Genomic DNA, 25,433 nt, shown 5'->3' with positions numbered 1-25,433 from the left:
TTGTTGTCCATGGATAATCCACCAGGCAAAAGCTGGACACTGCTCTCTTTTATTCTGCCTATGCAATTGCAACACTCGAAAAGAAAGCTCTTCTGAACTGCTGACGCCTGGACGGGCAGCCCCAAGGCGGGGCCATGGGGATTTATTTAGTTCACTGCTGCAGATGATGCCTTTAGTGCCACAAACAGCCCTGGAAGCAACTCCTAATCATCTGGGGGGTGATTATGGTCAATTCTTCCTCCCCAAACCCCCCAGATACAAATCAGATCCAAACTGGAGAGACAGGCAGGCACGGAAGAGGGGACACCGGCACCACACAGCCCCCCCGAAGCCATGTACAGGAGCAGCTTCCTCCGCGAGGTTCGCAAGGAGAAGTACGAGCGCTCGGACGCCTATGATGAGCTGCGGGGCTCCCCCGAATTTGACAGCTTGGCCCAAGCCCAAGGCCTGGAGAACCTGCAGGAACTCAACGAGCGCTTCGCCAGCTACATCAACAGGGCGCGTGTGCTGGAGCAGCGCAACACCATCCTGCGCAAGCAGCTGGAGACCTTCCAGCGCATGGATGAGCTGGTGGGCTTGGACGAAGCCTTCGCCGGGCAGATCGAGTTCAACCGCCAACGAATGCGGGAGCTGGCGTCCGACCGGGCCAAGCTGGAGCGGGAGGAGAAGGATGCCCAGCGCATGCTTGATGAGTATCGCAACAAGTAAGGCTGGAGGAGGGAGGGAGGAGGTAGTATTGCTTCTGTAGTTGTGTCCTAAGGGTAGGTTTGGTCGCTGGCTGCTTCTCTTGCGTGATGATGTCTCTCTTCGTGTTTCAGACTTGTAGCCAGGGATAGCATGCAGTGTGTAGGGAGCACCGGCTCTGCTCTTCATGCTGTCCCTCCTACTAGGGGGGCAATGTTCCTTCACCATGGCACACGCTGTCATTTCTTAGCTTTAGCAGTGCTGTGCTCTGAGCTGCCAACAGGGAAAAGACCAATTAGAAAACCATCCTGGCACAAAACGAGCCAAGTGTCTGAATAGCAGAGTTACAAGACTCCAAACACTTCCTGAAACATTTAGGACACCTCTAAGAAACTGTTATTATTTACAGGTGTTGTAAATCACCTGGACCAGCCTCTATGGATGCAGGGTGAAAAGAGAAAATAATTATTTTTCTTGGTATGTGAGAGGGATTCGCCTAGTTAACTTCCTTTTTTTCCTTGCATCCCAATATTTCTGGCACGTGCTACTTAAGCAATACCCGTGAGAAAATTTTCCTCAAACTTCATTTCTCTTTAGCTTCATTGGTACTTTAAATAAGAGCAGGAGAACTAGGGGCTGAAGCATGCAAGAGCCTCCAGACACATGTAGTCCCTTCTCTTTAGCAGCAGCCAGTTTTGGCCATGTTGCCTAATTACTTCTACAACAAGACCTGGAGAATGTTGCTGATAAAAGGGCTGATGATGGAAAAAAAGGGAAAATTTGGCAGCAGTATACAAGCTGAAGTAAAACTTTTCACTTCCCCACCAAAGGATGAGAGAAGAACACCATGTAAGCTACTTTGGGTTAGAAACACTTCTTACTGACAAGGATAGGAAGGAGGCAAATGAAGTATTTTCAAGAAACAGTCTTGATAGAAACAAAGCTGCTCCCAGGCAGTGCCCACTGGACTCACCAAAAACATTTTTAAGAAGGGAGGAGGTGAACAAGCTGGAGCAGCACTGTCTTGCTGCTGCAGAAATATGAGTCACTCGACATTTCATCCCTTGTCACCACCACAGACTTTGGCCTGACCTTGGCCAAATCACATAGTTTTTCAGTCTGTTCCACTACGGATTTCCCACTCCTCTGGACTGGTAAGTATAAGACTGCTTGTATTTCCCTTCAGTTTCTACAATTGTCTCGGTTTGTTTGGGTTTTCTTTGAACAATTGGGAAGAGCCAGAAAGTAGGTGTGAAACAATTGGCAATGTGACCATCTGCATCTTGATGCTGTAGTTTGATGATCCATTGCTCCCAGCAGCCATAACCACCCTAACGCGTGCTCATCCTGCCCTCCTGAGCCCAGCACGCTGCTCTACAGTGCTGCCAAAGCTGTTCATGGGGCAAAAAATGAGCCAGCCAAAATAAATAAATATCAATAGCTCCAACCCAGTACCAGCGAGCTGCCACACAAAGAGCTCGTGGGAGCTGTGGCACAAATAAATTCCTAACCCTCGTCTCTGTTTCTGATCTGCAACAACAGAGAACAACCCATGCAGGTGCACTGAGGCTTAATGCTGGAAGTGGTCAGAAATTCACGACTCCCTGGCTGTGAGTCAATGAGTAATGAGTGCCAGATTAGGCAGTTCTGTATTCCAATAGCCATGAGCCGGAAATTCAGCTAAGAGCCAATGGTGTAATTTAACTGTCAACTTTGATACTTTGTTGTATGTTTTAATTAAGCAGTGTCTATGAGATTTTAACTAAACTCAGTGCCAGCTGTGTATTAGTTAAAAATATGTGCAAAATGGACAGAAATACCTTTTGATAGATTCCTGCATCCAACTGCATGCTTTGTGGATTAGTGACCTGTACAGCTCCCCATCAGCAGGATCTGACACAGCATCACTTGCTTTTTGTTAGTGCTGTTTTGCATAGGTTGTGAATGAGTGGGCAAGAATGCAAGGCTCTGGAGGTCATAAATACTCATAGAAAGCACTTTGCTTTTAGAAAATGAGGTTTAGGACCTGGTACAGTGGTAGTTGATGATTTTTCAGAAAAATTAGTTGGTGTCTCATCACACTGCCCTGGGATGTTCACTCAGCAGCAGTAATCAGAAGTAAAAAAGAAACTCTGGGATAATCAAAGGCAATTTGGTCAAAAAGCAGCCACTGCCATTCCATTGCAATGGCCTTCTATATCTGTAGCTTTGAACTTTAAATTTCTGTTGGCTTGGATTTAGCCAAGGGACTTGATTTAGCGGAGGCTTGTTGAAGTAGTATGGTTAGGTTGTGGTTGGACTCGATGATCTTTGAGGTCTTTTTCGACCTGAGCAATTCTAAGGTGAATTTGGGCTTTGTTTTTCCCCTTTTGGAAGCTGTTGAACTTGACTTGCAAAACAGGTGTGAAAGCTTTTCAAAGACTGGTTGGATTTAAAACAAGGTCAGTGCCCCAGCACTATGTACCCTCAGTGCTCACCTCACAGCCATCCGTGCCTGTGCTTTCTTCTCCCCAAATATGGAGTGATAACCATCTGTGCTGTGTTGGGGCTGTGGAAGAAGAAGTCAGAGCTCCTGCTTTGCAGTGCTCCAACACTTCTACCTGCCTATGCCTTCAGTCAGCAGCACAGCGTAGGGGAACATTTTGGAACATAAAGTACTGACTTCTGGTGTGCTAGGATTTATAACATCTCCTAGAGAGTAATCATAGAATCATATCATAGAATCATAGAATGGCCTGGGTTGAAAAGGACCAAAATGATCATCTAGTTTTAACCCCCCTGCTACGTGCAGGGTTGCCAACCACCAGACCAGGCTGCCCACATCCAGCCACATCCAGCCTGGCCTTTAATGCCTCCAGGGATGGGGCATCCACAACCTCCTTGGGCAACCTGTTCCAGTGTGTCTGTGCTTTTCACTAAGGCAAAGAGTTTTAGCTCTCACAACACGTTCTTTTGCTCACATTCACCATTAGAGAAATAGATTTATAATACATACAGTACACCCTGGGACCACTTTGTCTGTAAAATTAGAGGTATGTGAACCACTGGAAAGTATATCCTAGGTTTAAATTTATTTTTAAACCCTCTGTAGGCATGTCCATAGCTTTTCGCATCAATGTGAATAGTTCAGATTGTGCCAGAGGAGAATTTGTTCCCTTGAAGTTAGAAAAAAGCACAGTGAGGAGCTGTTTGGATGCGACTCATCAAAGGGCTAATTATGCTAATTTTTATAGAGCATCGTTATTACAGCAGCAGTACATCTGTTTGTGGGAAAGGACTGCATTTCTCTCTCTGCGATATCTGGAAAGATGCTGAAAACCAGATTTTAGCACCCGTGACTGAGTGGAATTAATTAATTTCAGGAATTAAAAGTCTTGCTAATCGATCATTCCATTTAAAATTCATTCAGTGCTAATATTGTGGGTTTTGCATGCTGCCTGATTCCCTGGAAATCACCAGACACAGAAATGGGCACTTGGTTCTCCTACCTGCACAGTGATGCTCAGACAAGCTGACATGCGATGGGTGTGCAGCACAGAAACTACACCGATGAGGGGAAATGAAAGCAGGTATCACAACACCAGGGCTGGGACCTGGCTGAGCTACTGATGGCTGATGAGCACTGGCAAAGCTGTCTTCAAGCTTTGTCAGCAGGGGTTGTCTCTGCACTGCTGCCTCTACTCTGGCCATAGTTTTATCCTGCAGGTGAGGAGGCCCAGTCTGCCTCCACGCACTCCTCAGAGGGCTGAAATCTTGCACTTTGGTAGCAGCTTTGTAATAACGCAGGTAGCAATCTGCTCACAAATCAGCAGAGCGGAGCCCACACATGGCTCGTCCCAGCCTTCGGGGCATGAAATACAATCCTTATTAGCTTGTCTGTCATCCTCATAGGACTGGCGTTTTGCAGTTTGTGCTCTCTTTGGTGCTCAAATGACTGCTGTTTCTGTTGAGAAAAGGCTAGTGAAATGCCTCGGGGAAGCTTATACCTAGTAGTAAAGTTTTGTCTTGCCTTGTGATGTGCCGGGAAGCTTCCTGTATTGCTGGAAGAAACTCAGTAGGGATCAACAGAGAGGCATCATTCCCATATCTCTGTATATTAAAGGCACAAACTTGACACCAAATTGAGTCTCTGTCCGTTGAACCTCACTGTGATGTATTGTGATTGTTTTCTCTGTGGAGAGAAGGCAGCCCTTGCATTGCATCAGAGACGAGGTGTGCATGAGAGAGGCCTTCCCTGCCACATCTTTCAGGAACGGTCTCGGCCTGGCAGCAGAAGATGGGAAAAGTTGTTTGCAGCATTGTTTTCCAGCAGAGAATGAAGCCCAGAGTCAGGCTTCCCTCCTGTATAGCCATTGGTCACACAGGGCTGATGCCTGTAGCTGTGCAAGGGCTCAAGATATCTGTAAGTACTCCAGCAGGGAGCTGCTAACCTCAGAAAGCTGAGCTAATGGGATCCTTTACAGCTCTGTTCTGCTGTGTTTGAACCTGGTGGCCACCTCCACTCCATTTATTTTCTTCTGTGCAAAAAACAAATGAATAATGCTTTTTCTAAACAGAGTCCAAAAACATTTGTTAAATCTGTAAAGCTATTTGACTGGACGAGGAGGATTTTTTTTATTTGTTTAAAGAAGCGGATGACTTATGGCTCTTAAGGGCAAGCAAAGGTCAATTAGCAGCTATCTAAGAAATACAGACCTCCTTTAAACATGTCCTGCTAATTGCTTGAACTTGGACATCAGGTTGGAAGTGTAAGAGCATGCAGCTTATTAGCCACTAGCATACATTTCAGCAGCACAGAGGCTTGCATGTTGCACCATGAGATCTCTGAAGCATTTCTAAGAGGTCCTTCACCCTTTTGCACTGAACTTATGGAGTACATCAAAATCCCTTAAAGGCAATCCTCATTCAGAGAATAATAATAGATATCCACTGCTCATGACTGACAGGTGGATTTCTGTGTGACACAGCAGAGATTTGGGTTATTTGAGAGGCAAGGAAAATGCAGCTGAGCGTTGGTCTCGATGATCTCTAGAGGTCCCTTCCAAGCCCTACAATTCTGTGATTCTGTGATTTTAGTCATTGGAAGAATTTTTGACTGAGGACTTCACAGCTAGCCAGGTTAGAAAAGGCCTGAATAGCACTGGGGCTGAGATTTAGCCCCTGACACTGTTGGAATTTTTGCATATTATTAGGAGTGCAAATCCATCTTTATATTGTAGCCATGCATGTGATTTTCCCAAGCTGGCATGATCAGCTTTATTCTTGCCCAGTTGCCAGAAAATGTCAAGCGTCCACAAAATATTTGTAAGATAGAAAATTTGTTGGAGGTGACTTATTTAATAAATAGCAGAAACAAATGCAGTCTTGCTTTTGAAGTTGAATATTCTTGGTTGTACCCTTGGAAATGAAACTTGTGTTCCTGCAGTTTGGCACAATGACATTGTTTTAGTTTTGTTAGAAAACAGCAGCACAGCAGAGGAGGCCCAGCCATTTCATAGCATCACCGAATCATTGGAGTTGGAAGGGACCCTTAAAGGCCATCCAGTCCAACCCCCAGCAATGAACAGGGGACAATGAATAAGCATATTATACATCCATTGCTCACTCTGTATAGAAATATGCACACTAGGCACTCACTGAATTTTTATACACGCACGAGAGTTGTTGGCTAAATGCAGTCCATACTAAGACTGATGTGATTTTGACTAGACTACTGTATGAATTGATATTGAAGAGGACATAAAACTTAATCCATCAATGCATTCAAATAGAAAATCATTATTCTTATGCAATTAATGTACAAAATTGCGACTTCTGTTTCATGTTTCTGTTATTTTTATTGAACAACACCAGTTAAAAAGAAAATCAAGTACAATATAATTAAATGCTAATATAATTAAATGTTAATGATTCTATGAAATGCTAATGTGCCAGCATAGCAAATACCCATGTAGTAGTCACTGATGAGAGGTGATCACTGTATCCCAACATCAATCCATTATGTTTTTATTGTAAATAATCTAATTCTTGGGCTTCCTGTGACAGCGTGATAGCAAGTATGTGGCTTTCTGTTGCCTGTTTCTCTATAAGCCAGATACAAGAAGTTAGTCAGTTCTGGAATTATACTCAGCAGCTGGGGCAAAAAAGAAAGAAAGAAAAAAAAAAAGTAATACTAATGCATAAATAAATCTTCTGGGACTTCTCAAGGTTCGTATTTTGCATTAGTGTGAAGCACGTATTGTGCATGATAGCGCAGTTAAAAATGCAGTTTGAAGAAGGATGGGCCGCTGAACTTCATATCCTTCATTCTATTTGCAGGTACCGAAATGAACGTGAATATCAGCAGAAGCTAAAAGAGACCCTTGAACGCCTGAATAAGGTAAACCTGGGAAAATGGAGAAGCAAAGGTCTTTGTCAGTTTTTCTCTTTGATTTTTTGACTGTTAGGAACCTTTGAGAATTCCTACTGGTGCCTCGCTGCTTTTTATCTGAATTTGTTTAAAGCATCAGTGTCAGCAGAATGGAAAGTTCCACATGAGCACAGTCAGAAGGAAGGTATGGGTAAAGACCCAGCAAAGTGGGAAAGAAAAAAAGAACTTTTCATTGCCATTTTTTTCTTCCATTTCTAGTTTTAAAGTATCTTCTACCCAAGAGATCTCATGCACACCCTGTTTATACATATATATATATATGTGTGTATATATATATATATATATATATATATATATATATATATATGCTTTGTGCTGGCTGTTAACCTTTCAGAGCCAGCCAACCTCTCCGTGGTGGGTTGGGGCAAGGATAGACACAGGAAAGGCTGACACCACCCACCCAGCATGGCCCTACATCCTTGTTCTGTACATGGAAAAGGAGAAAGCAGTATTGCTGTCCAGAGCCCATAGTCACCATGTCCAGCTGCCATCATGCTGCAGTGCTCTAAGGAGCAGTGCAAGGATTTATTTTAGCTGTCATATAACTACTTCACAGAAAATCTCTTGAACACAGGAGGCTCTATCCAAATTTTCCTTTTATTTAAGGTTATATGTCATTTTAAAGTTATTTCTAGTGCTTTAGAAATAGGAAAAGGAGCACCGTAGTGGCATGCATACGGATATTCAAAGCAAGGATGTAGTGTTAATAAAGCCAGAAAGTGTTAAGGCAAGTAGGCTGAGGCAGAGCCAGGATTATAACCCTCATCTTCTGTTGAAGTCTTAATTAGCTTTGTGGTCTTAATGACAGTTACCTTCTTGATAAGCATTGGCAAAGAACTTTTCTAGTCTAGCTCTTGCATTTATGTTCTTTGCCGCTGCTTACAGACAGTTATCTTAATATAGGGCTAAATATGTGTTTGCAATGATGCTGGTGTCCCGTTTTGTTGAGTTTGTTCAGGCCGAGGATCGCTGGTGTTTAAGAATACTCCAGTGGGTTACTTAGTGCCTATTTCTAAAGATGTAGTTCAAAACAGGTGCTGTATTTTTGCATGATGGAAGATTTCAGATCGGGAATGATGTTCTAGAAATGTTGTGGAGCCTGTAATAAAACAGAAAGATGTTGAATTACAGGGAAAAAATGTCTTAGAGGAATACTTCAGGCAAATGCTTACATGGCTAATCTAACCAGATGGGATGGCAAGGAAAGCCTGATTCTGGTTATACAGCACATGCTGTCCACAGCCCATAGCCTTAGCTGTCCTCAGGACTTTATGAATTTTTCAGTAAGACCAGGGACTTGGAGGATCTACTGTCTAGCACGCCTTTAGAGCAATACCAGATGGCTCCTGCATTCATTTTGGGACCTACTGTTGAAATTTGTGTTGATTCTTCTGCATTCAGTGTGATTTTGCAAATTCATGTTTAGGTGCATTTAGTAGTTCCATTCAGAAGACAACTCCTGTCTGAATTTGAGTCTACACACAGGGGCAAGAAGAGCCCATTTATCATTCTCATGAAGAGTGAAGATCATACAGCCCACGATAAGACTGGAGAAAATATGTTTGTTGCTAAGTACTTTCAGGTTTCTAAACAAAAAGAAGGCACAAAAGATCATGATTTGTTCTTTTCCTAGTGGTTACGCAGAGCTGCTGTTTCCTGAACTAATCTCAAAGGAATATTAATAATAATAATAAAAAATGGTCAGAGAAAAGATAAAAGTTTACTAACGTATTTAGGAAGTTTCGAGACCAGGTCTGTGGGACAGCCCAATTCATTCTCCTTTTGCTAATAGCTTTCACCTAAGTGCCTAAGTGAAGGAAGCTGTAGTATATCTTTCCCCAGTTCTGTTTGTCACGGCTTACCCTTCATCTTCTGTAGTGAGAAACAGTTGGTGGTGGATTTTTTTCTCCCCCAAGATAAATGGGAGGAGATGTTTCGTGTGAGCACAGTCACAATTGCATGTTCTTTATATATATTAAGAAAATGTGTTTTAGCTTTTCCATCTCCAATGAACTGTAGACCTCTTGCATCAATACTATTTTTCAAAGTGCTAGCAGAGCTCTCATGCACCCTGTGAACTCTTAAAAACATTGGTGGAGGTCAATATTTTGTAAGGCATAGCTGGAGCTGCTGGGTCCATCTTCATTTCTCCTCTCAGCTGATTTGTGGCTGAAGAAAAGAGGATTGACGGACCGCTCCGGGCACAGCCAATGTGATCTAGAGCTGCAGGAAGCGTTTTTAACCCAGACTACAGCTAGGCTGCTCCTTGCTTGCAGCAGCTCCTTGCTTTGGGGCACCAAACAGTGAAGAGAACACGGTTGACTGTATGCATAGTGCCCAAGATATAGCCTAGAAATGTGCACAAGCAGATATAAGCATTTGCCTTTTCAGATAGAAGGAGAATCAGTTTGGAAATCAGCAAACAGCGGCTCTGATGATGCTTCTTTATCACTTGGATCAACTTTTTGGAATCAGCAACTAAGGCAGAATGGTTTTTGCTTGGAAGCGGAGCGAATAGCAAATGCTGCAAAGTTCAGGAGCAGATCTGTACACACTGTATTGTCTTATTATAAGGCATTGTCAATGAAATAGTCTGTTTGAAAGAAGGAGAAAAAGGGAGAATTTTTTCCCTTTAAAGGAGTGTTTGGAAAGCTGAACACTGCTTTTGCTTACTACTTGCAGAAATATGTGCTTACCTAAGGGCCGAGGGGCTTTTTTGGCTGCCCACAAGCCTCCTAACATCACCATTGTTGCACTGATCTTCTACTCAATGGGATGGCAGCAGATGCAGAAAAGCAGGGTGCAGTCATGATGACTGGCGAACGTGCTGGTCTGGGTGAGCTGCTGCCTCACAAAGCAGAGATGGCTCTGGAGCAGAGAGGGTCCATGGGCAGCCTCCCATTGCGTCAGCAGGCCTGGCTGGGAGGCTCGGCAGCATAATGAAACAGCAGCATCTGCACATTTTTGGAATAGCGCATGCTGTGCATGTTAAAAAAAGAACAATTCCTTTCTACCAGTCACATGCTGTGCCCGTAGATTTTAGCATTTTATCTTCAACCCGTGATCTGCTCACTGAGACAGAATTACACAGTAATGGCACGTCCATCGTTACAAAGGGGCACCTTTTAGTCTTGTTATCTTACTCACAAGAGTCAAAAATCTCTTGCTCTCAAAAAGCAACATGAGGGGTGACACTGGCTCAGCTCTCCTCCTCTTTAAACTTTCCCTTTTCTAAAAAAGTTGGAAGTTGGGGAAGGAATGCATACCCTCATGTTTTGGTACGATGGCTTGCTGCTCAGTGGGGATTTTTCAGCTATAGTAGTCAGGATTTATATCCACCACTTTTCAGTCCAATGAGCTATGCAGTCAGAGTCCTGTGAGGTATGGCAAAGTTTTCTGAGAAACAAAAATTGAGAAACATCAACTTTGGGACTACCATGAGTGACAACGATGGTGAAATTCAGGTTTCTTGGTCTGATCTTATCTCTAGCGCCAGGGATGAGTTTGAGACTTTGACATATAAATAACAGAAAGTTCTGCAGCAGACCAACTTTTTGGGGCTTGCTCATCTGTCATTTTTAGTTCCAGAAATGGCTTCGAGTCTGACAAATATTTGTGATATATGAAATAACACCAAAAGGAGAAGTGGAAATAGTTTGGACCAGTCTGTTTGTTTTCAAGGGGACTTTTCACTGAGAATATTAAGAATGACTCAAGATGCCCTATCATAAGCGCTAGAGAAATCAATGCTTTACTCTGTTGATGTCATCTGTTTAAGATTCATGCCCCACTGCAGTCTTTTAGCATCACCAACCAGTATTTCACTGTGTCTATTACTAGGATCCCAGCATTCATAAAGCATACAGTAAGCATATTTTGACACTGCCTATGCTAAATTGTACCATAAATTATATTTATGCAGAAAAGCAGTGTGTACAATGTGTACACGATATATAAAGTACTTATTGTTCATTGCTTTCAAAATATTTTTATTTCTCCCAGTAGACTTTAGTTCTCCATACACCAGTGAAGCGACTCACATGGTGGATCAGTGGCACTCCAGCCCTATGTACTGTCTGCATGTCCATGTCTCTCTGTGCGTTGTAGGAAGCGGATGAAGCCCTGCTGTGCAACCTGGAGCTGCAGATCGAGTCCCAGTTCCTGCAGGATGACATTAATGCCACAAAAGACAGATATAAGAAGGTAACTGGCTGGATTTGCCATCTTTTTTAGAGCTTTCTTCTAGAGACGTGTGTGAAGCTTTATCCTTCTCCGTGGTCTGTTCTAGTGGCCAATAAAAGGAAATCCAGTTTGTGTTTTAGTGTGTAATTTATATATAGTCAGTGATCAAAACAGCAGTAACTGGGTGGCTGAAGGCATTTGAGTTGACTTACTCAGAATCCAGTATCTACAGCAGTAGCAATGTTTTCAATTTCTTGACCTGTTACCATGATGTGGGTCCTTTCCAGCTGAGGATATTCTGCGATTCAACCCAACAAGCTGATCAGGCTGTCTTACATTTCATGCTAGGAAGCTATTGGGTTTGCAAAAGGGAGGATCCTGATTTTCTAGGCTAGAACATTCTGGTTAGTCAGTGGACATTATCCTGTGGCTGTATGATTAAGTTGCTGCCAACTCTAATACATGCATTCCCCTTCTCCTTGGGAGGGCAGTGGGATCTTGCAGCAGGCCAGAGTCTCATCTTTGCCACTTTTGAAAGAAGAAGCTTCTCTTTTTAGACCACATGCAAAGATATTGTTTGATCCTCATTTTGAAAATTTACTGTAAAACTAGAAGTCACATCGCCTTTAATTAAGACTGTACTACATTGTAACCTAGACACATACCTGTAATACCCCAAGCACAGTAAAACTATAAGGACACAAGCAGTTTAAACCAAGCCTAAAATTACTTGGCAAAAACAAGTCTTAACATGATCTGAACTTCCATGTGTTGGAATAAATAAATATCTAGGAGTAAGACTCAGAGTAGAGCATTACAGGCAGCTGTGATATTTTCTGACAAAAATGTCTTTTGCCTTGCCATAGAACCTCATGGAAATCCAGACCTATGTCAACATTTTACAGCAAATCATCCAGACAACCCCTCGCGTGTCCCCTATAACTACTGGCATATCTGAGGTAAGTGTTGCTGTTGGTAAATGCATGCTGCAGGGTCTGTACTAAGTGAAAAATAATCCATGTTGATTCTCAAAGTATACCAGATCTCCCAGCTAGTTAGATGAAAAGTGCAACAAATGTGGTTAAGTACTGAATATTGATTATGAGAAAAAAACTAATTGTAGCTTTGGGAAACCAAAGTGAACAAGAGAAGGGACAATGTGCTACAGGTGCATGTCAGCATGGGTGTTAACTGCAAAAATGGTAAGATCAAAGGTGGTGGAAGTAGTTGTGCTTCTGGTGTGAGCTGGAGCTGGCAGGATGTATGCATATATACAGAGGGAGTAAATCTTGTGACGAGGCATGATGTGAATAACTGTAGATAAATAGCTACAAACAGGATGAAAACTTGGTAATTCACACCAATCTGAGTAGCTGCCTGAAGGACATTTATTAGAAGACACAAACAGTCTACTTTCAGCACAAGCTGTGCTTTTACAGCACTGCTGTATCACAGCTTTTATTTTTTGTCATGCCAGAAGGGCTTTCTTGAGGTTCAGTACCCAACTTTTCAGTTGTCTGTTGTCATTTTCTGTTTGTGTTTATGGTTTTATGGTTTATTTTCAGTGGTAACTTTATTTAATTGAAACTTAAATTCCTGCACACGTTTTCTTCCAACCAGGAAAAACTTGTAGCAGAAAGGAGGATCCCTGTTCTTCAGAGCCAGCTGGAGGAATACAAGAGCATCCTCTGCCAGCTACAGGCTCAAAAGTACAAGTTGCAGACAGAGGTACTGCCATTGTTAGACATAAATGCAACCATGACTCTATGGTTTCTATGGACACATATTAAAAACTGAAAGGTGAAAGAGGAGAGGACAGAGGGGACAGGAGATGGAGCAGCAGAAAGAGGCTACAGTGAACAGAAACCAGTTATGTAGAACTGCATATGGCACATCCGTGAAGTGTAATGTTTTCTTTGTAGATAGATAGGACTGGAGAATGATCACCACATCCCCTCCAGGTGCAGCTTCTTTTAGGCCTCAAGATGTGAGTCCTCTGTATATGTGAGAGAGGATGATTGTAGTGGCATGAAATAGCTTTTGGTGGGATTTTGAACTCCTTTTTACAGCTACAGCAGCAGCTGAGTGTATTTTTTCTCACCATGTCACTCTCGGACAGCAATACCCCTGGTCTTTTCCTCAGACTCTTTCTCAAGTCTGATGCTTTGGTGGAAAGGACACATGGGCTCTGGGAAGGGCAAAAATCAATAGAGTAACAAGTGAGACTGTAAGTCCATGTAGATTTGAGGAGAAAATCAGCCATCTCCTGGCACCTGAAGAAGCATGCTGTGTGGAAAATTAATCACGCTGCTTGCAAAATCAAATCTTCATATCTCATTACATCTTAATTGATTTGTTCTCAGGCCTTAAAGTTAAATAACTTTATGTGTGGGAGTTACTTGTGACAATGAAGGCTGGATCTGATGGCTGAATTGTCACTGAGGTCCTTTGCTTTCCATTTTCCTAACATGACAACTGTGTTGCAGTGAGTTTATCAGTTCCACATTCTCAGCACTGAACCTGTACACTCATCAGCGCTCTTACACCACAGTATAACTGAATCAGTACTAAGGGACGTAGATCCTAAATTTATTCTCTTAAAAGGTTTCTGGAACTCCTGCCTGTAAAATGCAGAAATCATTCAATTATTAAAGAACCCATTAACCAGTTGTAGCCCTGTCACATTTTTGTGAATGCATCTCTTTAATAAAAGATGCTTGCAAAGGGAAAAAATCCCAAGTGATAGATGAATTATAACAAATAGCCAAACAGCAGATGAAAATGAGAACAGATTTGGTGAAACAGCCCACATGTTTAGTTCCATCCCTTGCTTTGGAAGGACCTCATCGCCACCTCCTGGTTAGTGTACGTCTCAGTGACTGGCACTTCAGACTTACTGCACAGATATTATTTTTGTTTGCCTCTATGTGTCAGCAGCACAGCTCAACAGATCATGTCTTGCCTTGAATCGCCTTTGAAATAACTATCAGATGGGGATACCCAATAATTCAGATCTGATTCTGTTACTCACCATCTTTGTTTGCCAGACAACTATGCTGGAGCAAGCGATAAAAAACACCCAGGAGAGTTACGATGACGAAATTCAGCTTTACAACGAGCAGATTGAGAACCTCAGGAAGGGGATAGAAGAAGCAGAGAGGACCTTGGAGAAGTACACGACTGACTGCCGCCAGCTGGTGATCTACCAGCAGTCCCTGGAGAACGAGCTGGAGCGCTACAAGCGAATCATTGAGAACGAGGACAGCCGGTAAGGCTGGGTTCCTGCACTCTCTTGGAGGGCCCAGGGGTCTCTCTTACTACATTTGGAAAAAAAAAACCAAACCCAAACCTGTAGTATTTTCAAGGGCATTTGATCTACCTATGGTCATTTCACATCTTTCATTGGTATTTTTCCAACAACAGTCTACATAGATGCAAAACCTGCTCACGTCCCTACCAAAGAGTCAGAGCCGTTCTGTGCTTCTCCTTTCAGTGCACAGAGGTCAGAACCGTATTGGAAGCCAACTGAATGCCCTCTCTGCTGCCTATGTGCAGTCAACCTTGCTGAACATTCTGGGCAGGCTCATGGGGCCCTGGGCAGGGAGGGCAAACATCCTGCAACGTGAATTTCTCCTCCACAGCAAATTCAGAGCAAGGAAGGGAACAGAGTGCAAGAAGTGTGCAAAGCTTTGGATTGTGTTGAGGTCTACCGAGGAGCTCTGGCACCCTCTAGTGTCAACCGTCTGCCTCTCCTGAGGCTGACTTTCTGCATCTCATGTTGGACAGTGCGTTCTGATGAGGGGTATCCAGGGGTATATCTAGGGTCATTTTCTGCACCGAAAGCCTTGTCTTGGCCCTCTCTCCTGACTGCGGGAGGAGCTGCAGCTCGAGGCTAGGCACAGAGATTCCCATCAGAGTGTCTTCACATCCCCCCAGCAGGCGGAAGTACTCTCTCAAATTCTGGCAGAGCAGACTGGTAAGGCCACGGATGTGGTGATTTCATATAAGCCAGCCTCTCATTGTTTTGTTGTTTTGTTTTGTTTTAATTTTTAACTCTTAATACAACCAACTCCACAAATATTTTCCAAAAAAGACTGCTCAGTTTTCCTCTTGCCCTTCTGAAGTCAGGCATTAGCAGGCATTAGTCTATACATTGTCTATTGTCTAGACTAATGTCTAAACATTACCAAACTTCATATTTTACTGTCCAGCTTTTACAAAGTGATGATATCATTTGATGAATACAATCTCTGACACGTTCAGAGAGATTGTGCTGTTCAGGAAAGATCGGTCAGTCCTTCGTTCTTTGAAAAATCACATCTATTTCAGTTACCTCAAAGAGAAAAATCCCCACTGCACAGAGACCTCCTAGAGGTTTGGCTGTAGGAGAACTTAGGTGATACCATTGCAGCCATTATTTTTTCCTTTGATACAAAGTTAATTTCATACTGGAGAGATTAAATAACGTATATGAACATATCGATATGATATAACATATCGGATACGAGATGCTAAGGCAAAGGATAGCATTTTTTCTATGAGATACTCAGCCAGCTCCAGGGTAGACAGAAAAAAGCTGCCTCGTTGCAGAGGGTCACTGAGGCAACTGATTGAAAAAGCTGCATGTGCAGTTTTGCATTTCCTTCACAGGACTGTACTGGGGACTGTTGTATAAGTTGGTTTCAGTTGAAGCAAATTTTATGGTTCAAGACTTCTCCCATGTACTGACAAGCTCAGAAACCACGGGAGCTGACTAATCTTGTGGCTTCTGATTTCTTTGCCAAAGAGGAGCTCAGCATGAGAACAGCTCTTTATCAATAGCTTAAATATTTCTGATTTTTCGGTACTTAGAGACTTGCTAAGGCTTTTTTCCTCTCCCATGACAGAAGAAGCCGCTCTTAAATGATATAAAAGGAAAAACAAACCTGCACCTGCTGATGTGTGGCTGTCTGCTTTCTCATTTGCATCATGTTGCCCCTTCTTCTGGAGCAGGTCTCGTTGTCCCTGTTTCGTCCCAAGCACTGCTGGAGGCTAACATACAGCAGCTCTTGCAGAGGCACAGCTTTGGATAGGCATAGATGGACAGTTTGCCATTCAAATCTTCCCTTCAAGATGTTATGATAAATTACAACCTCATGCTGCAGTTCTTTACTATCTGTGTACATCCCAGCTCTTGTGGAGGCTCTGTAGCTGTGTTGCTCTCACCACTCTCTTTATAACTCCTCACCACAGAGAAATATATTCTTCCTTCAGTCTCCATGTTTAGTTTTGCACAATTTCACTTGCTCATGGTGGAAATGAGGGGGAGAGGTCTGACTGTTGCGCGTCTTCTCCGGCAGGTTAAACTCTGCTATAGCAGGAACGCCAGTCACGCTCTTCACGCAGATCTATAGACCTGTCCAGCCTCAAGCTTCGAGGGGAAGAGGTAAACCTTGACATGTCTTCCTGTGTCTGTCATGAGCAGCATCACTGTAATTTAAGCCGTTTTTCCGTTTGTCTTTCATACAAACACCAGCTGTGACAACCTGACTCAAGGCTTGTTTGCTAAGTGAATTCAGCAATTTCAGCTTTCCTCAGCAGGCTTTGAGACAAGCTGTCCAAGGCCAAAACTCCAACCAACTAATTTCTTTGCTTATTTTTGGAATTTTCTACTTAGGCCAATCAAGGCCCAGTCAAAAGGCACCTAAAAGTACTGAAGGACTGGAGTTTGTTTTGCTGACTTGTTGCAAATTTACTTCAGCTATGTGGAGACAGTGTCAGCAGACTGGCAGAGAACACTTTTTGGTCATATGTTTATGGGCCATAGCAGGTTAAAAAGACTGCAAAGATCTCCAAGTTCAACCCCAACCTGTCCCCTCCATGCTCTCTAACCACATGCCTCAGTGTCACATCTCCACAGTTCTTGACATGGTTACTTCTAAATAAAGTGTTTCTATGGTGTTGTAGGATTGCCTGTTTGAATTAAGATGCTTGTAACCTTGTGACAAGGGACAGGACCAAATAGAAAGGACACACTTTACAAGAAGAGAATTTACAGGTGTAATTTTTCTAACTGTTCTGTGAAATGTAGCTCTTCTAATGGAAAGGGATCCATAAAGAGTGAGGCCATACCCTCAGGTTATAGATGTGGCTATCTCAGATGCAAAATCACTGCTTGGCCAAGGGGGCCCCAGCAAAAGAAGAGGCTGTCTAATGTGCTAGTGGGAAGTGTGCTCACATTTGCTGCTGCATTCAGCTCTCTAACTGAGGCAGTGAGAGGGAGAGATGGCTCCAGCATTTGCAGCAGCTGTGTTCAGGACTGTCTGTTGTTTGCTTTGTTTTTGTTCTCCCTAGATATCACCCAGGCTATGCAAGAGATTGCCAGTGTAAAGCCCAGACAAAAAGCACTGACAAAGAAACTTTCCAGGAAAAAGGAGATCATGTCTAAAGACATAACCGACGGGCTCTCGCCTGAAAAATTGTATGAAAGAACTGTGGAAGTTTTTGACCAAGATCAGCTGGAATTTAGACATGAAGGTTCAGTCACGTGTGAACCTGGGCAGGAGGAATTAGAACTTGTTGAAAAAGAAGCAGTCCCAGAGGACGTACCCGATGGAGCCCAGATAAGTAAAGCCTTTGATAAATTGTGTAACATTGTGAGGGAGAAAATCAGAGTTTACAAGAAACCAGAGGCTAAAGCTGATTCCCATCCCAAAGGGCGTTATGTGCTGGTAACAGGGGAGGAAGGCTATGAAGAACCTTGCTTCTCATCCATCCCAGCTGGGGGAGGAATCACAGTTTCTACCAGCAATGGGAAGGTAACGATTGGTGGTGACGTGGAGCCCATACCGGAGCTGCCTGAACCTACTGAACCATCAGAAAAAGAGAAAAGGGACATCTGTGAAAGGAGAGACGAGACTGAAACCCAAGATAAACTGAAAGAGGAGGAGAAAGAAGATCTGTTTGAATGGGGCAAAATAAGGGGGAAAATTGAGCAAGTCACAAAGTATCCAGACGTCTCCGAGCCCGAGGCAGTTCCTTGCCCGGGTCTGATAAGCCCTGCTGAGCCAGGAGTACTTCAAGAGACAGAGCATGACCGAGAAGATAAACAGGGCCTCTTGTTCCGGGAAGCAGGCTTGCCTGGCTCCGTGAGCTACGAGAAGGTGGAGGTGGTGGAGTCCATCGAGAAGTTTTCAGATGACAGAATTCAGACATATGAAGAGACAGCTATGATTGTGGAGACGATGATAGAGAAGACAAGCAAGAAGAAACCGGGTGACAAAGGCTCTTAAATGACAAGCAGTCAACTTGTCTGGCATAGTTATTAAATGATGTAATTTTTTTTTCCTGATCGAATGATACAATAGTGAGATTTTTGCTGTTTGGTATGGAACAGATTGATACTTTGGTGGCAAAATTCTGTCTGATGTAGGCTCGGCTGTGTTGTAACGAATGTGAGACTGCTCCAGGACAAGGAGTAATGGGCAGATCCTATGCAACTTATTTTCACAATAAGGACAAGTTGAAATCAATCATCATTACTGAGCTGCCTGACTTTCCGAAGTATCCAGGGCAGATTTGCCAGTGAGTATTCCTCTACTTCTCCTATAGCTGCAACGGGATTCCCCATCTGACAGCTGCAAATGTTAACTTGTGACACCCGATTCATTTAATAAAAGCTTTGCCTTCTACAGAAAGTACCCACTGTGGGTGTGTGTTGCCTTTACTGTTGAATAACAGGCTGTATTGCTAAAAGTTAACCAATAGATGTGCAGGAGTCTTTCCAAAGGAGGAGCTGGAAATTGAGTTCTCTAACCCATTCCAAATCTCTCTCACTCGCTGTCTTTAACTAGAGGTGACCTTGGGCGGAACACTCTTTTTGGATTTGAAGACAAACCTGCTGTGCTTGAAATAAGCTCGTACTGCACATCTACTCAGAATAGAAATTGAAGTGCCACCAAAATAAAGCAGGGGAAAACCCTTCTAAAATACTCTAAAGGTGTTATTTTTTCCTTCACCAGTATGACTGAGGCATTTATGAGAGCAAACAAGCTTTTGAGCAGACTGCAGGCAGTTCAAAAGACTCTTCATTTTGTTTGTTTCATTTTCTCTTGTTGCTTATTTCCTTGGATTGTAGCATTGTACAGAGTTTGATGCTGCCACGTGATCCTGTTGCATCCCGGTCACTTGCAGTGCCACAGAGCTCCATGGGAACAAGGGCTGCTTGTCCATGTGCCTGGAGAAGCACGAAGCAGCACTCCTGCATCAGATTCTTACAGCTTCCAGAAATCCTTGACTCAGGAAAAAGACAAGAAAAAAAAAAAAAGAGAAAAGAAAAAGCAAAAGAAACCTTTGTGCATGTGCTAGTGTAGAGCACTATCTGAAATAAGGCCTGAATTCTGTTATGCTCTCTGAGCTGCCAGCCACAACCATGGCAGCAGATGGTGGGCAGATCCTTGTATTTCTCTAAACATATAGAGGAAAAAAACACTGGGAAGTTATTGTTCATAGTGACAATGATGCAATGTGTAGTAAATCTCATGATTTATGGATTATCCACTGCTTTAATGCAGACTCTCAAACACTAACGCTGAGACGTAGCAGTGAAATGTGTGAGCATTTATTCAGGAAAGCCTGGGATAAGACATAGGTTACTGCTGACACACTGTCACCTCAGTGATAAGAAGAACTAGATGAGGAGATTTCCAGCTGTCTTCTACTGCTGCAGGAATGGTAAGAAATCACAGCTGTGGTTATTTTAAAATCACACATATGCTGCACTATGGGGGCATGTATGCTTAAAACCTACTCAGAAAATATGGGTAGGAGGTAGAGGGAAATAGGATTTTTTGTGGATCAAAGTGCTTCAAATAGTAGAGAAAAATACTGCTGTTGTAGATCCTATTACTTCCTCAGGGCCAGAACTGCCACTGCGTATGAGACAGTGCAAAACTGTCAGTGTCTTCCACCTTGAGCATCCTCTTCCCCACTGATAGCAGCAATTCAGCAATCACACATCTGCAGAGCTTCCCTTGGAGCCACTGGGTTTGAACCATGTAAGCAATGCCCAATGCTCTTTCCAGCCTGCATCCTTGATCTTCTCTCTCCCACCCTGCCACAAAGTTAACACCAGGCATGCTGCTCTTCTCTTGTTCCTGTCCACTCTTGTAGGATCGTGTTTGTTTGTTCAGTAACCAAGGTGGGATGTAAGTTTCCTTATCAGTATGAGAAGCAGGAGGTTAGGAAGTCACCTCGCTGACAGCACAGTGCCATCAGATAAGCAATGATGATAGGATGTGTCAATTTACAACAGCTCTTTATTTCACTTGGATTATAAAACCTCATCATGGGGCTTTGGTTAAACAATATTCACCTGTTTCAAGAGTGTCAACTTCCCCCTGATTATAAAAGCTAACAAATTAACTTTATTTCCCATCAGCAATATCATGAAAACTTAGTCTAACTTGACATATTTTTCAGTGATTCTCCTGATGCAAAAATTCTGAAGAATCTGAAGTAATCTCTATGTTGCATATACAGGTAGCTTTAGATGTACCCATAGCAAAACTCCCCATTTCTGTTTATCACTCATTACTGTGGTCTTTCACTTCACACAGTATGTCAACATTAGGAAAATATGATCAATCATAGCATTTTGCTGCTAAATAAGTTATTTAATAATTGAACGAAATTGCAAAATTACATGAATGCAACGGAAAGAGATGCACACATTCATTTAAGATTTCCATGTGGACTTTTCTTACTCCACGTTCTAGAAATCCATGAATATCTTCCAGTTTTATCTGTTTCTTTGAACACACACATGCAAAAGGTAATGGGGTGTGTATGTGTTATACATTACATACTGTATGTATTCTTTAGGTATTTATAAGAAAATGTATGTAACATACTCTGAGTATACATATTGTATGTAATACAAAGGTACCACAGGGATGTTCTATGCACCTAGAGTTACAGGAGTATGCATAAATACACATAGATGTGGTAAATAATTCTTCCCTCTAATATGCATATGATGCTCTTTCTGGTGCCTTCCCTGAACACCTCCTGCTGTCAGTGTGGGCCCTTCAATTCCAAACAGACACGAGCAAGCCTTTCCCCAAGCCTTTTGGGTTATGCCTACAGTCATGGTTTGAAGCAGGCCTGTCTTGTCCTTGGCTTAATTCTTAAATCTGCAGGTTAAACACAGCTGACACTGTAATGTATCAGAACGAATAACAAAGAGTGCTTTAAAAACAGAAACCACACAGGGGCTGGTTCTTGTCCTTCTGACACCCGTGTTATCCAAATATGACCCTACTGTCTCTGCATGTAGTGCAGAACCTCTGAACAGCACGAGGCTGCTTGTCTGGGGTTTACAACGTAATTCACAAAGACTGTGAGTAGATTTAGCTCTTTATTTTGCATTTGTATTTGGAAAGGAAAGAACAGGCCTGATGGAAGGATAGAAAATGGATATTCACTTGAAGTAACAAGAAGTTATACATTTTTAAGTGAAACGTGCGCACCATATAACCTTTGGGTTACATTTTTAATTTATTAGATAAACATTTATTTGCTTACTATGTTTCTGCCACTGCACACCTGATTAACCAGGAAAATTCTTAGTAAAACAATTTAGATGAATACTCTGTATATTAAAAATACATAATAAAACTCTGAAACCAGTCACTGCCAAAACAGTGGATGTCTAAGCAGTGGATGTTGGATCCTTCCGACATCTTAAGCACCTGCTTTACATCAATGCTTCAGTAGGTCTGCTGCTGTTACTGTGAGTGCAGTACTTGCAGAATCAAGACCCTTTATTTCTCAGACGTTCAGTTTGGGCTCTCACACTTGAGAACTTGTAGTGGTTGTTACCTTGAGTCCACACAGAGGGGAGCGTGATGTGGCAACAGCCAGAGCAGACCCCAAGGCAGGTGAGACAGACTTACGTGTGAAAGCTGAAGGTGGGACTGACACCAAAAGCAAGAATTACTGACAAATCTTCCCAAATGCACTATATTTTATTTTCCGAAGACGCCAACGTTGCATTACACATAAATTACATAGGCATATTTTTCTCCTTAAATATATTTGTATAACACAAAAATAACAAATCTCTATTTTTAAAAGTGAAATTTGAATTAAAATGGTTTGGGGACTCAAGCTGCGTTTTTCTTATTTCCCACAGCAATTTGCTGACAGCCAGGCTGAAAACCCCAGAAAACAGGGGTCTGAGATTGGAAATGCTGACATGGCTGCATCTTCTGCTGCTGTAGTATAGAGCATTAAGTATAGAGGTGGACAGATGCACTTTGGCACACAGGTTGCAAGAAACCTTACAGATCATTCCCTACGTACTCATACCACTGTAAGATGGTAAGCTGATCTAAATTAACGACATAATAATAACAAAAAACAACCCACTCTGAAATTTGTGCTTCTAGAATGCCCTGACTGTTTGCAATGCACTTCCCTTTATCACCTGGCCCTAGCATTGCCTTGCCTTCCCAATCGCATGCTTGTTGCAGAACCATTCTGTGGCTGAAGTGCTAATGTGTATACTGTCTATGTGTTTATACTAAAGAAAACTCTAAAACCGGTTTCCAAAAATTGGACTGAAAATTTTTCATCTCTAGATCATCTCTTTTTCTAGGGTCTAGTGCTATTTTGGTTGAACTCAGTGGGGAAGTTCCCACAGAAGCCCATGATTCAAAAGGAGCTGTTAGACATTCAAAGACCTCTCCAGCCAACCTCTTTGTAAATTCCCTCTTTCACAATAATTTTTTAAAATGCACCCATTATCATCAACAGCCAATATTAAAATTCACTTTTTTTTTTTTTTTTTTTTTTTTTTTTTTTAAATACAAACAACAGATACCACAAAAATATGAAGGGAATAGCTATTGGCATGTTTACAGGTATTACCTATTTGTATGACACAAAAGAAAAATCATTTACAGTCACAAACTGTACATAGTTATTTGGTGGGGGACAATATATTTGTGGTTTAGAGTAAAAAAATGATTGCTTTGGTGGTGATTAAAATAATTATTGACAATATATAAGACTTTAAAATCAAGAAAGTGATAATTTGGCTACAGAGACAATCATTGTTATATGTCTAACACAGAGGTTTGGATAGCAGAAAGGTGAACAGAAGGATCTGGGAAAGACACTCATGCAGAACAGCTCTAGTTCTTGCTCAGTATACTCTTCAGGCTTCTCTCCACTGCTTCATCTAATTCTTCTTCCAGCTCTTCCTTCTTGGACATGGCCAGTTTGGACTGATAATCTTTTACTATTTGGTCTATGTATGGTGCGCTCTGGGTCCCGTGCAGCATCAGTGTCCACTCCTTCAGCACACCCCGCTGCGGCACACCGCCAATAAACCCAATCTCTAGAACCCAGGTGCCTCGGGGGTCTTCTCCCCAAGTGTGCGTAGTCATGAAAGGCCATTTGTCAAAACCCACCTTGGAGTCATCATCCCTTGGACGTCGGCTCAGTAGGATGGACTTCGTTCCCATTGGCGAGGTCATGTTGATGTTGAGGTCTCCTCGCCGAGTTGAATTCACAGTTATAACTGCTTGGACGTGTTCAAGGTAACGGACAAAATTCTCCTTCCCCTCACAAGCATCAGTTGTAAGTGTGAGGACCAACTTGCCACTTGGTGGTATCTTTCTGCAGTCAAAAGATAATTAAGCAAATTAAAAGGATATTTACAGCACGATGGCTTATTCTGAAACCATTATTTATTGATGTCCTAGAGAAAAACCTGTACTGTTTGCCTCATTAATATATGAAAAGGTAAGGAAATAATAGCTGCAAACCTAACCAGAAATAAAACATTCTCTTTTTAGAAAATGATAGTAAAACCCTAATTTGAAAATACATTATGAAATATACACCTACACAATGAGAGAAAGAATAGTATTAAGAAGTGTATAACTGCTATTTAAGAAACATTAACATTTACTTAATAGCTGCCTCTACTTCTCACTGCTATTATTGGGTATTTGCATAATAATGTGTTTTCAGTTAAAGAGCCATGAGTAGTCGTTGTGTTAGCCACCTCAAAAGACAGCAGCAAATCACTCTGGAGCCACTTGCACAAAAATTCAGTGCAGCAGTATTCAAGTCTGTATCCTTGCTGTGATTCGGAAACTAATGCAAATATTGAACCTCATTTCAGCTCACTTGAAAAGTATGCTTCCAAGAAAATTATTGGCCTCGAGCTGATCCCGAACAGGAGTGCTCAGGAAGGAAGCACACTTGTTTGCTGAGCTGCCAAACACGCATGCACTCACAGTGCTGTTGCACCCCACACAGCTGAGGAAACCTGGGGAAGCATTTACACTGGCCCTGTGCAAAGCAGGTGGCACACAGCACCCAGCACTCGCAGTCCAGCTCAGGACTTAGGTTTTGCAGTGAAATATGGAAGTGTGTCTCTTTCAAGGGGCACTGACTGCATTGTGTAAGTGGAATGCCTTCTCTTGAAAAGAAATGAGAGTGTAAATCCAACAGAATCACAGTATTGTAGGGGTTGGAAGGGACCTCCAGAGATCATCGAGTCCAACCCCCCTGCCAAAGCAGGTTCCATACAGCAGGTCGCACAGGTAGGCATCCAGGCAGGTCTTGAACATCTCCGGAGAAGGAGACTCCACCACCTCCCTGGGCAGCCTGTTCCAGTGCTCCGTCACCTCACTGTAAAGAAGTTCTTGCGCATGTTTGTGCGGAACTTCCTATGCTGCAGTTTCCTGCCGTTTCCCCTTGTCCTGTCTCCACTCACCACTGAAAACAGTCTGGCCTCGCCATTCTGCCCCCCACACCTTAGATATTTATAGACCTGGATCAGGTCTCCTCTCAGTCTTCTTTTCTCAAGGCTGAACAGACCCAGTTCACTCAGCCTTTCTTCATAGGAGAGATTCCCTTTGCTACTGAAATAGTGCATTCTTCAGAGAGCAGTGAAAGCGTTTCATTCAAGCGTTTCCTGACTTTCAGGAAATCTCTTCCTGAGACAAGCTCTAAGTCTCAGACTAAGTCTCTTTAAGTCTCAGACTGAGACAGTCTCAAAGTATTGTTCAGCACATCACTAATACCAGCTCAGGCCTGTCTCTGTCCTCCCCTCCTAGACGGTTGATTTCTTGGGACTACT

At 42.6% G+C, this 25,433-nt stretch overlaps 2 protein-coding genes across 2 annotated transcripts in view; one reads left to right on the top strand and one right to left on the bottom strand.

The window, feature by feature from the left end:
* Nucleotides 1-333: 333 nt before the first annotated feature.
* On the top strand, nucleotides 334-18,567 carry BFSP1 (beaded filament structural protein 1; the record flags this gene model as incomplete). The annotated part of the gene is made up of 8 exons (XM_079532425.1): nucleotides 334-704; nucleotides 7,003-7,063; nucleotides 11,222-11,317; nucleotides 12,163-12,255; nucleotides 12,917-13,024; nucleotides 14,344-14,564; nucleotides 16,636-16,721; nucleotides 17,630-18,567. 8 exons carry the CDS (start codon nucleotides 334-336, stop codon nucleotides 18,565-18,567), a joined length of 1,974 nt encoding a protein of 657 aa, XP_079388551.1.
* Nucleotides 18,568-23,472: 4,905 nt separating this feature from the next.
* PCSK2 (proprotein convertase subtilisin/kexin type 2) overlaps nucleotides 23,473-25,433 on the bottom strand; it is a gene marked incomplete at both ends in the record, with an annotated part of 92,825 nt that continues 90,864 nt past the window's right edge. Inside the window, one exon of the mRNA XM_079532840.1 lies at nucleotides 23,473-23,959. Within this exon, the coding sequence (XP_079388966.1) occupies nucleotides 23,473-23,959 (487 nt within the window). The remainder of the gene's footprint in view (nucleotides 23,960-25,433) is intronic.

Source organism: Tetrao urogallus (assembly GCF_951394365.1).
Source record: "Tetrao urogallus genome assembly, chromosome: 2".
Taxonomy (NCBI): Eukaryota; Metazoa; Chordata; class Aves; order Galliformes; family Phasianidae; genus Tetrao; species Tetrao urogallus.
This window is presented reverse-complemented; position numbering and strand designations above follow the sequence as displayed.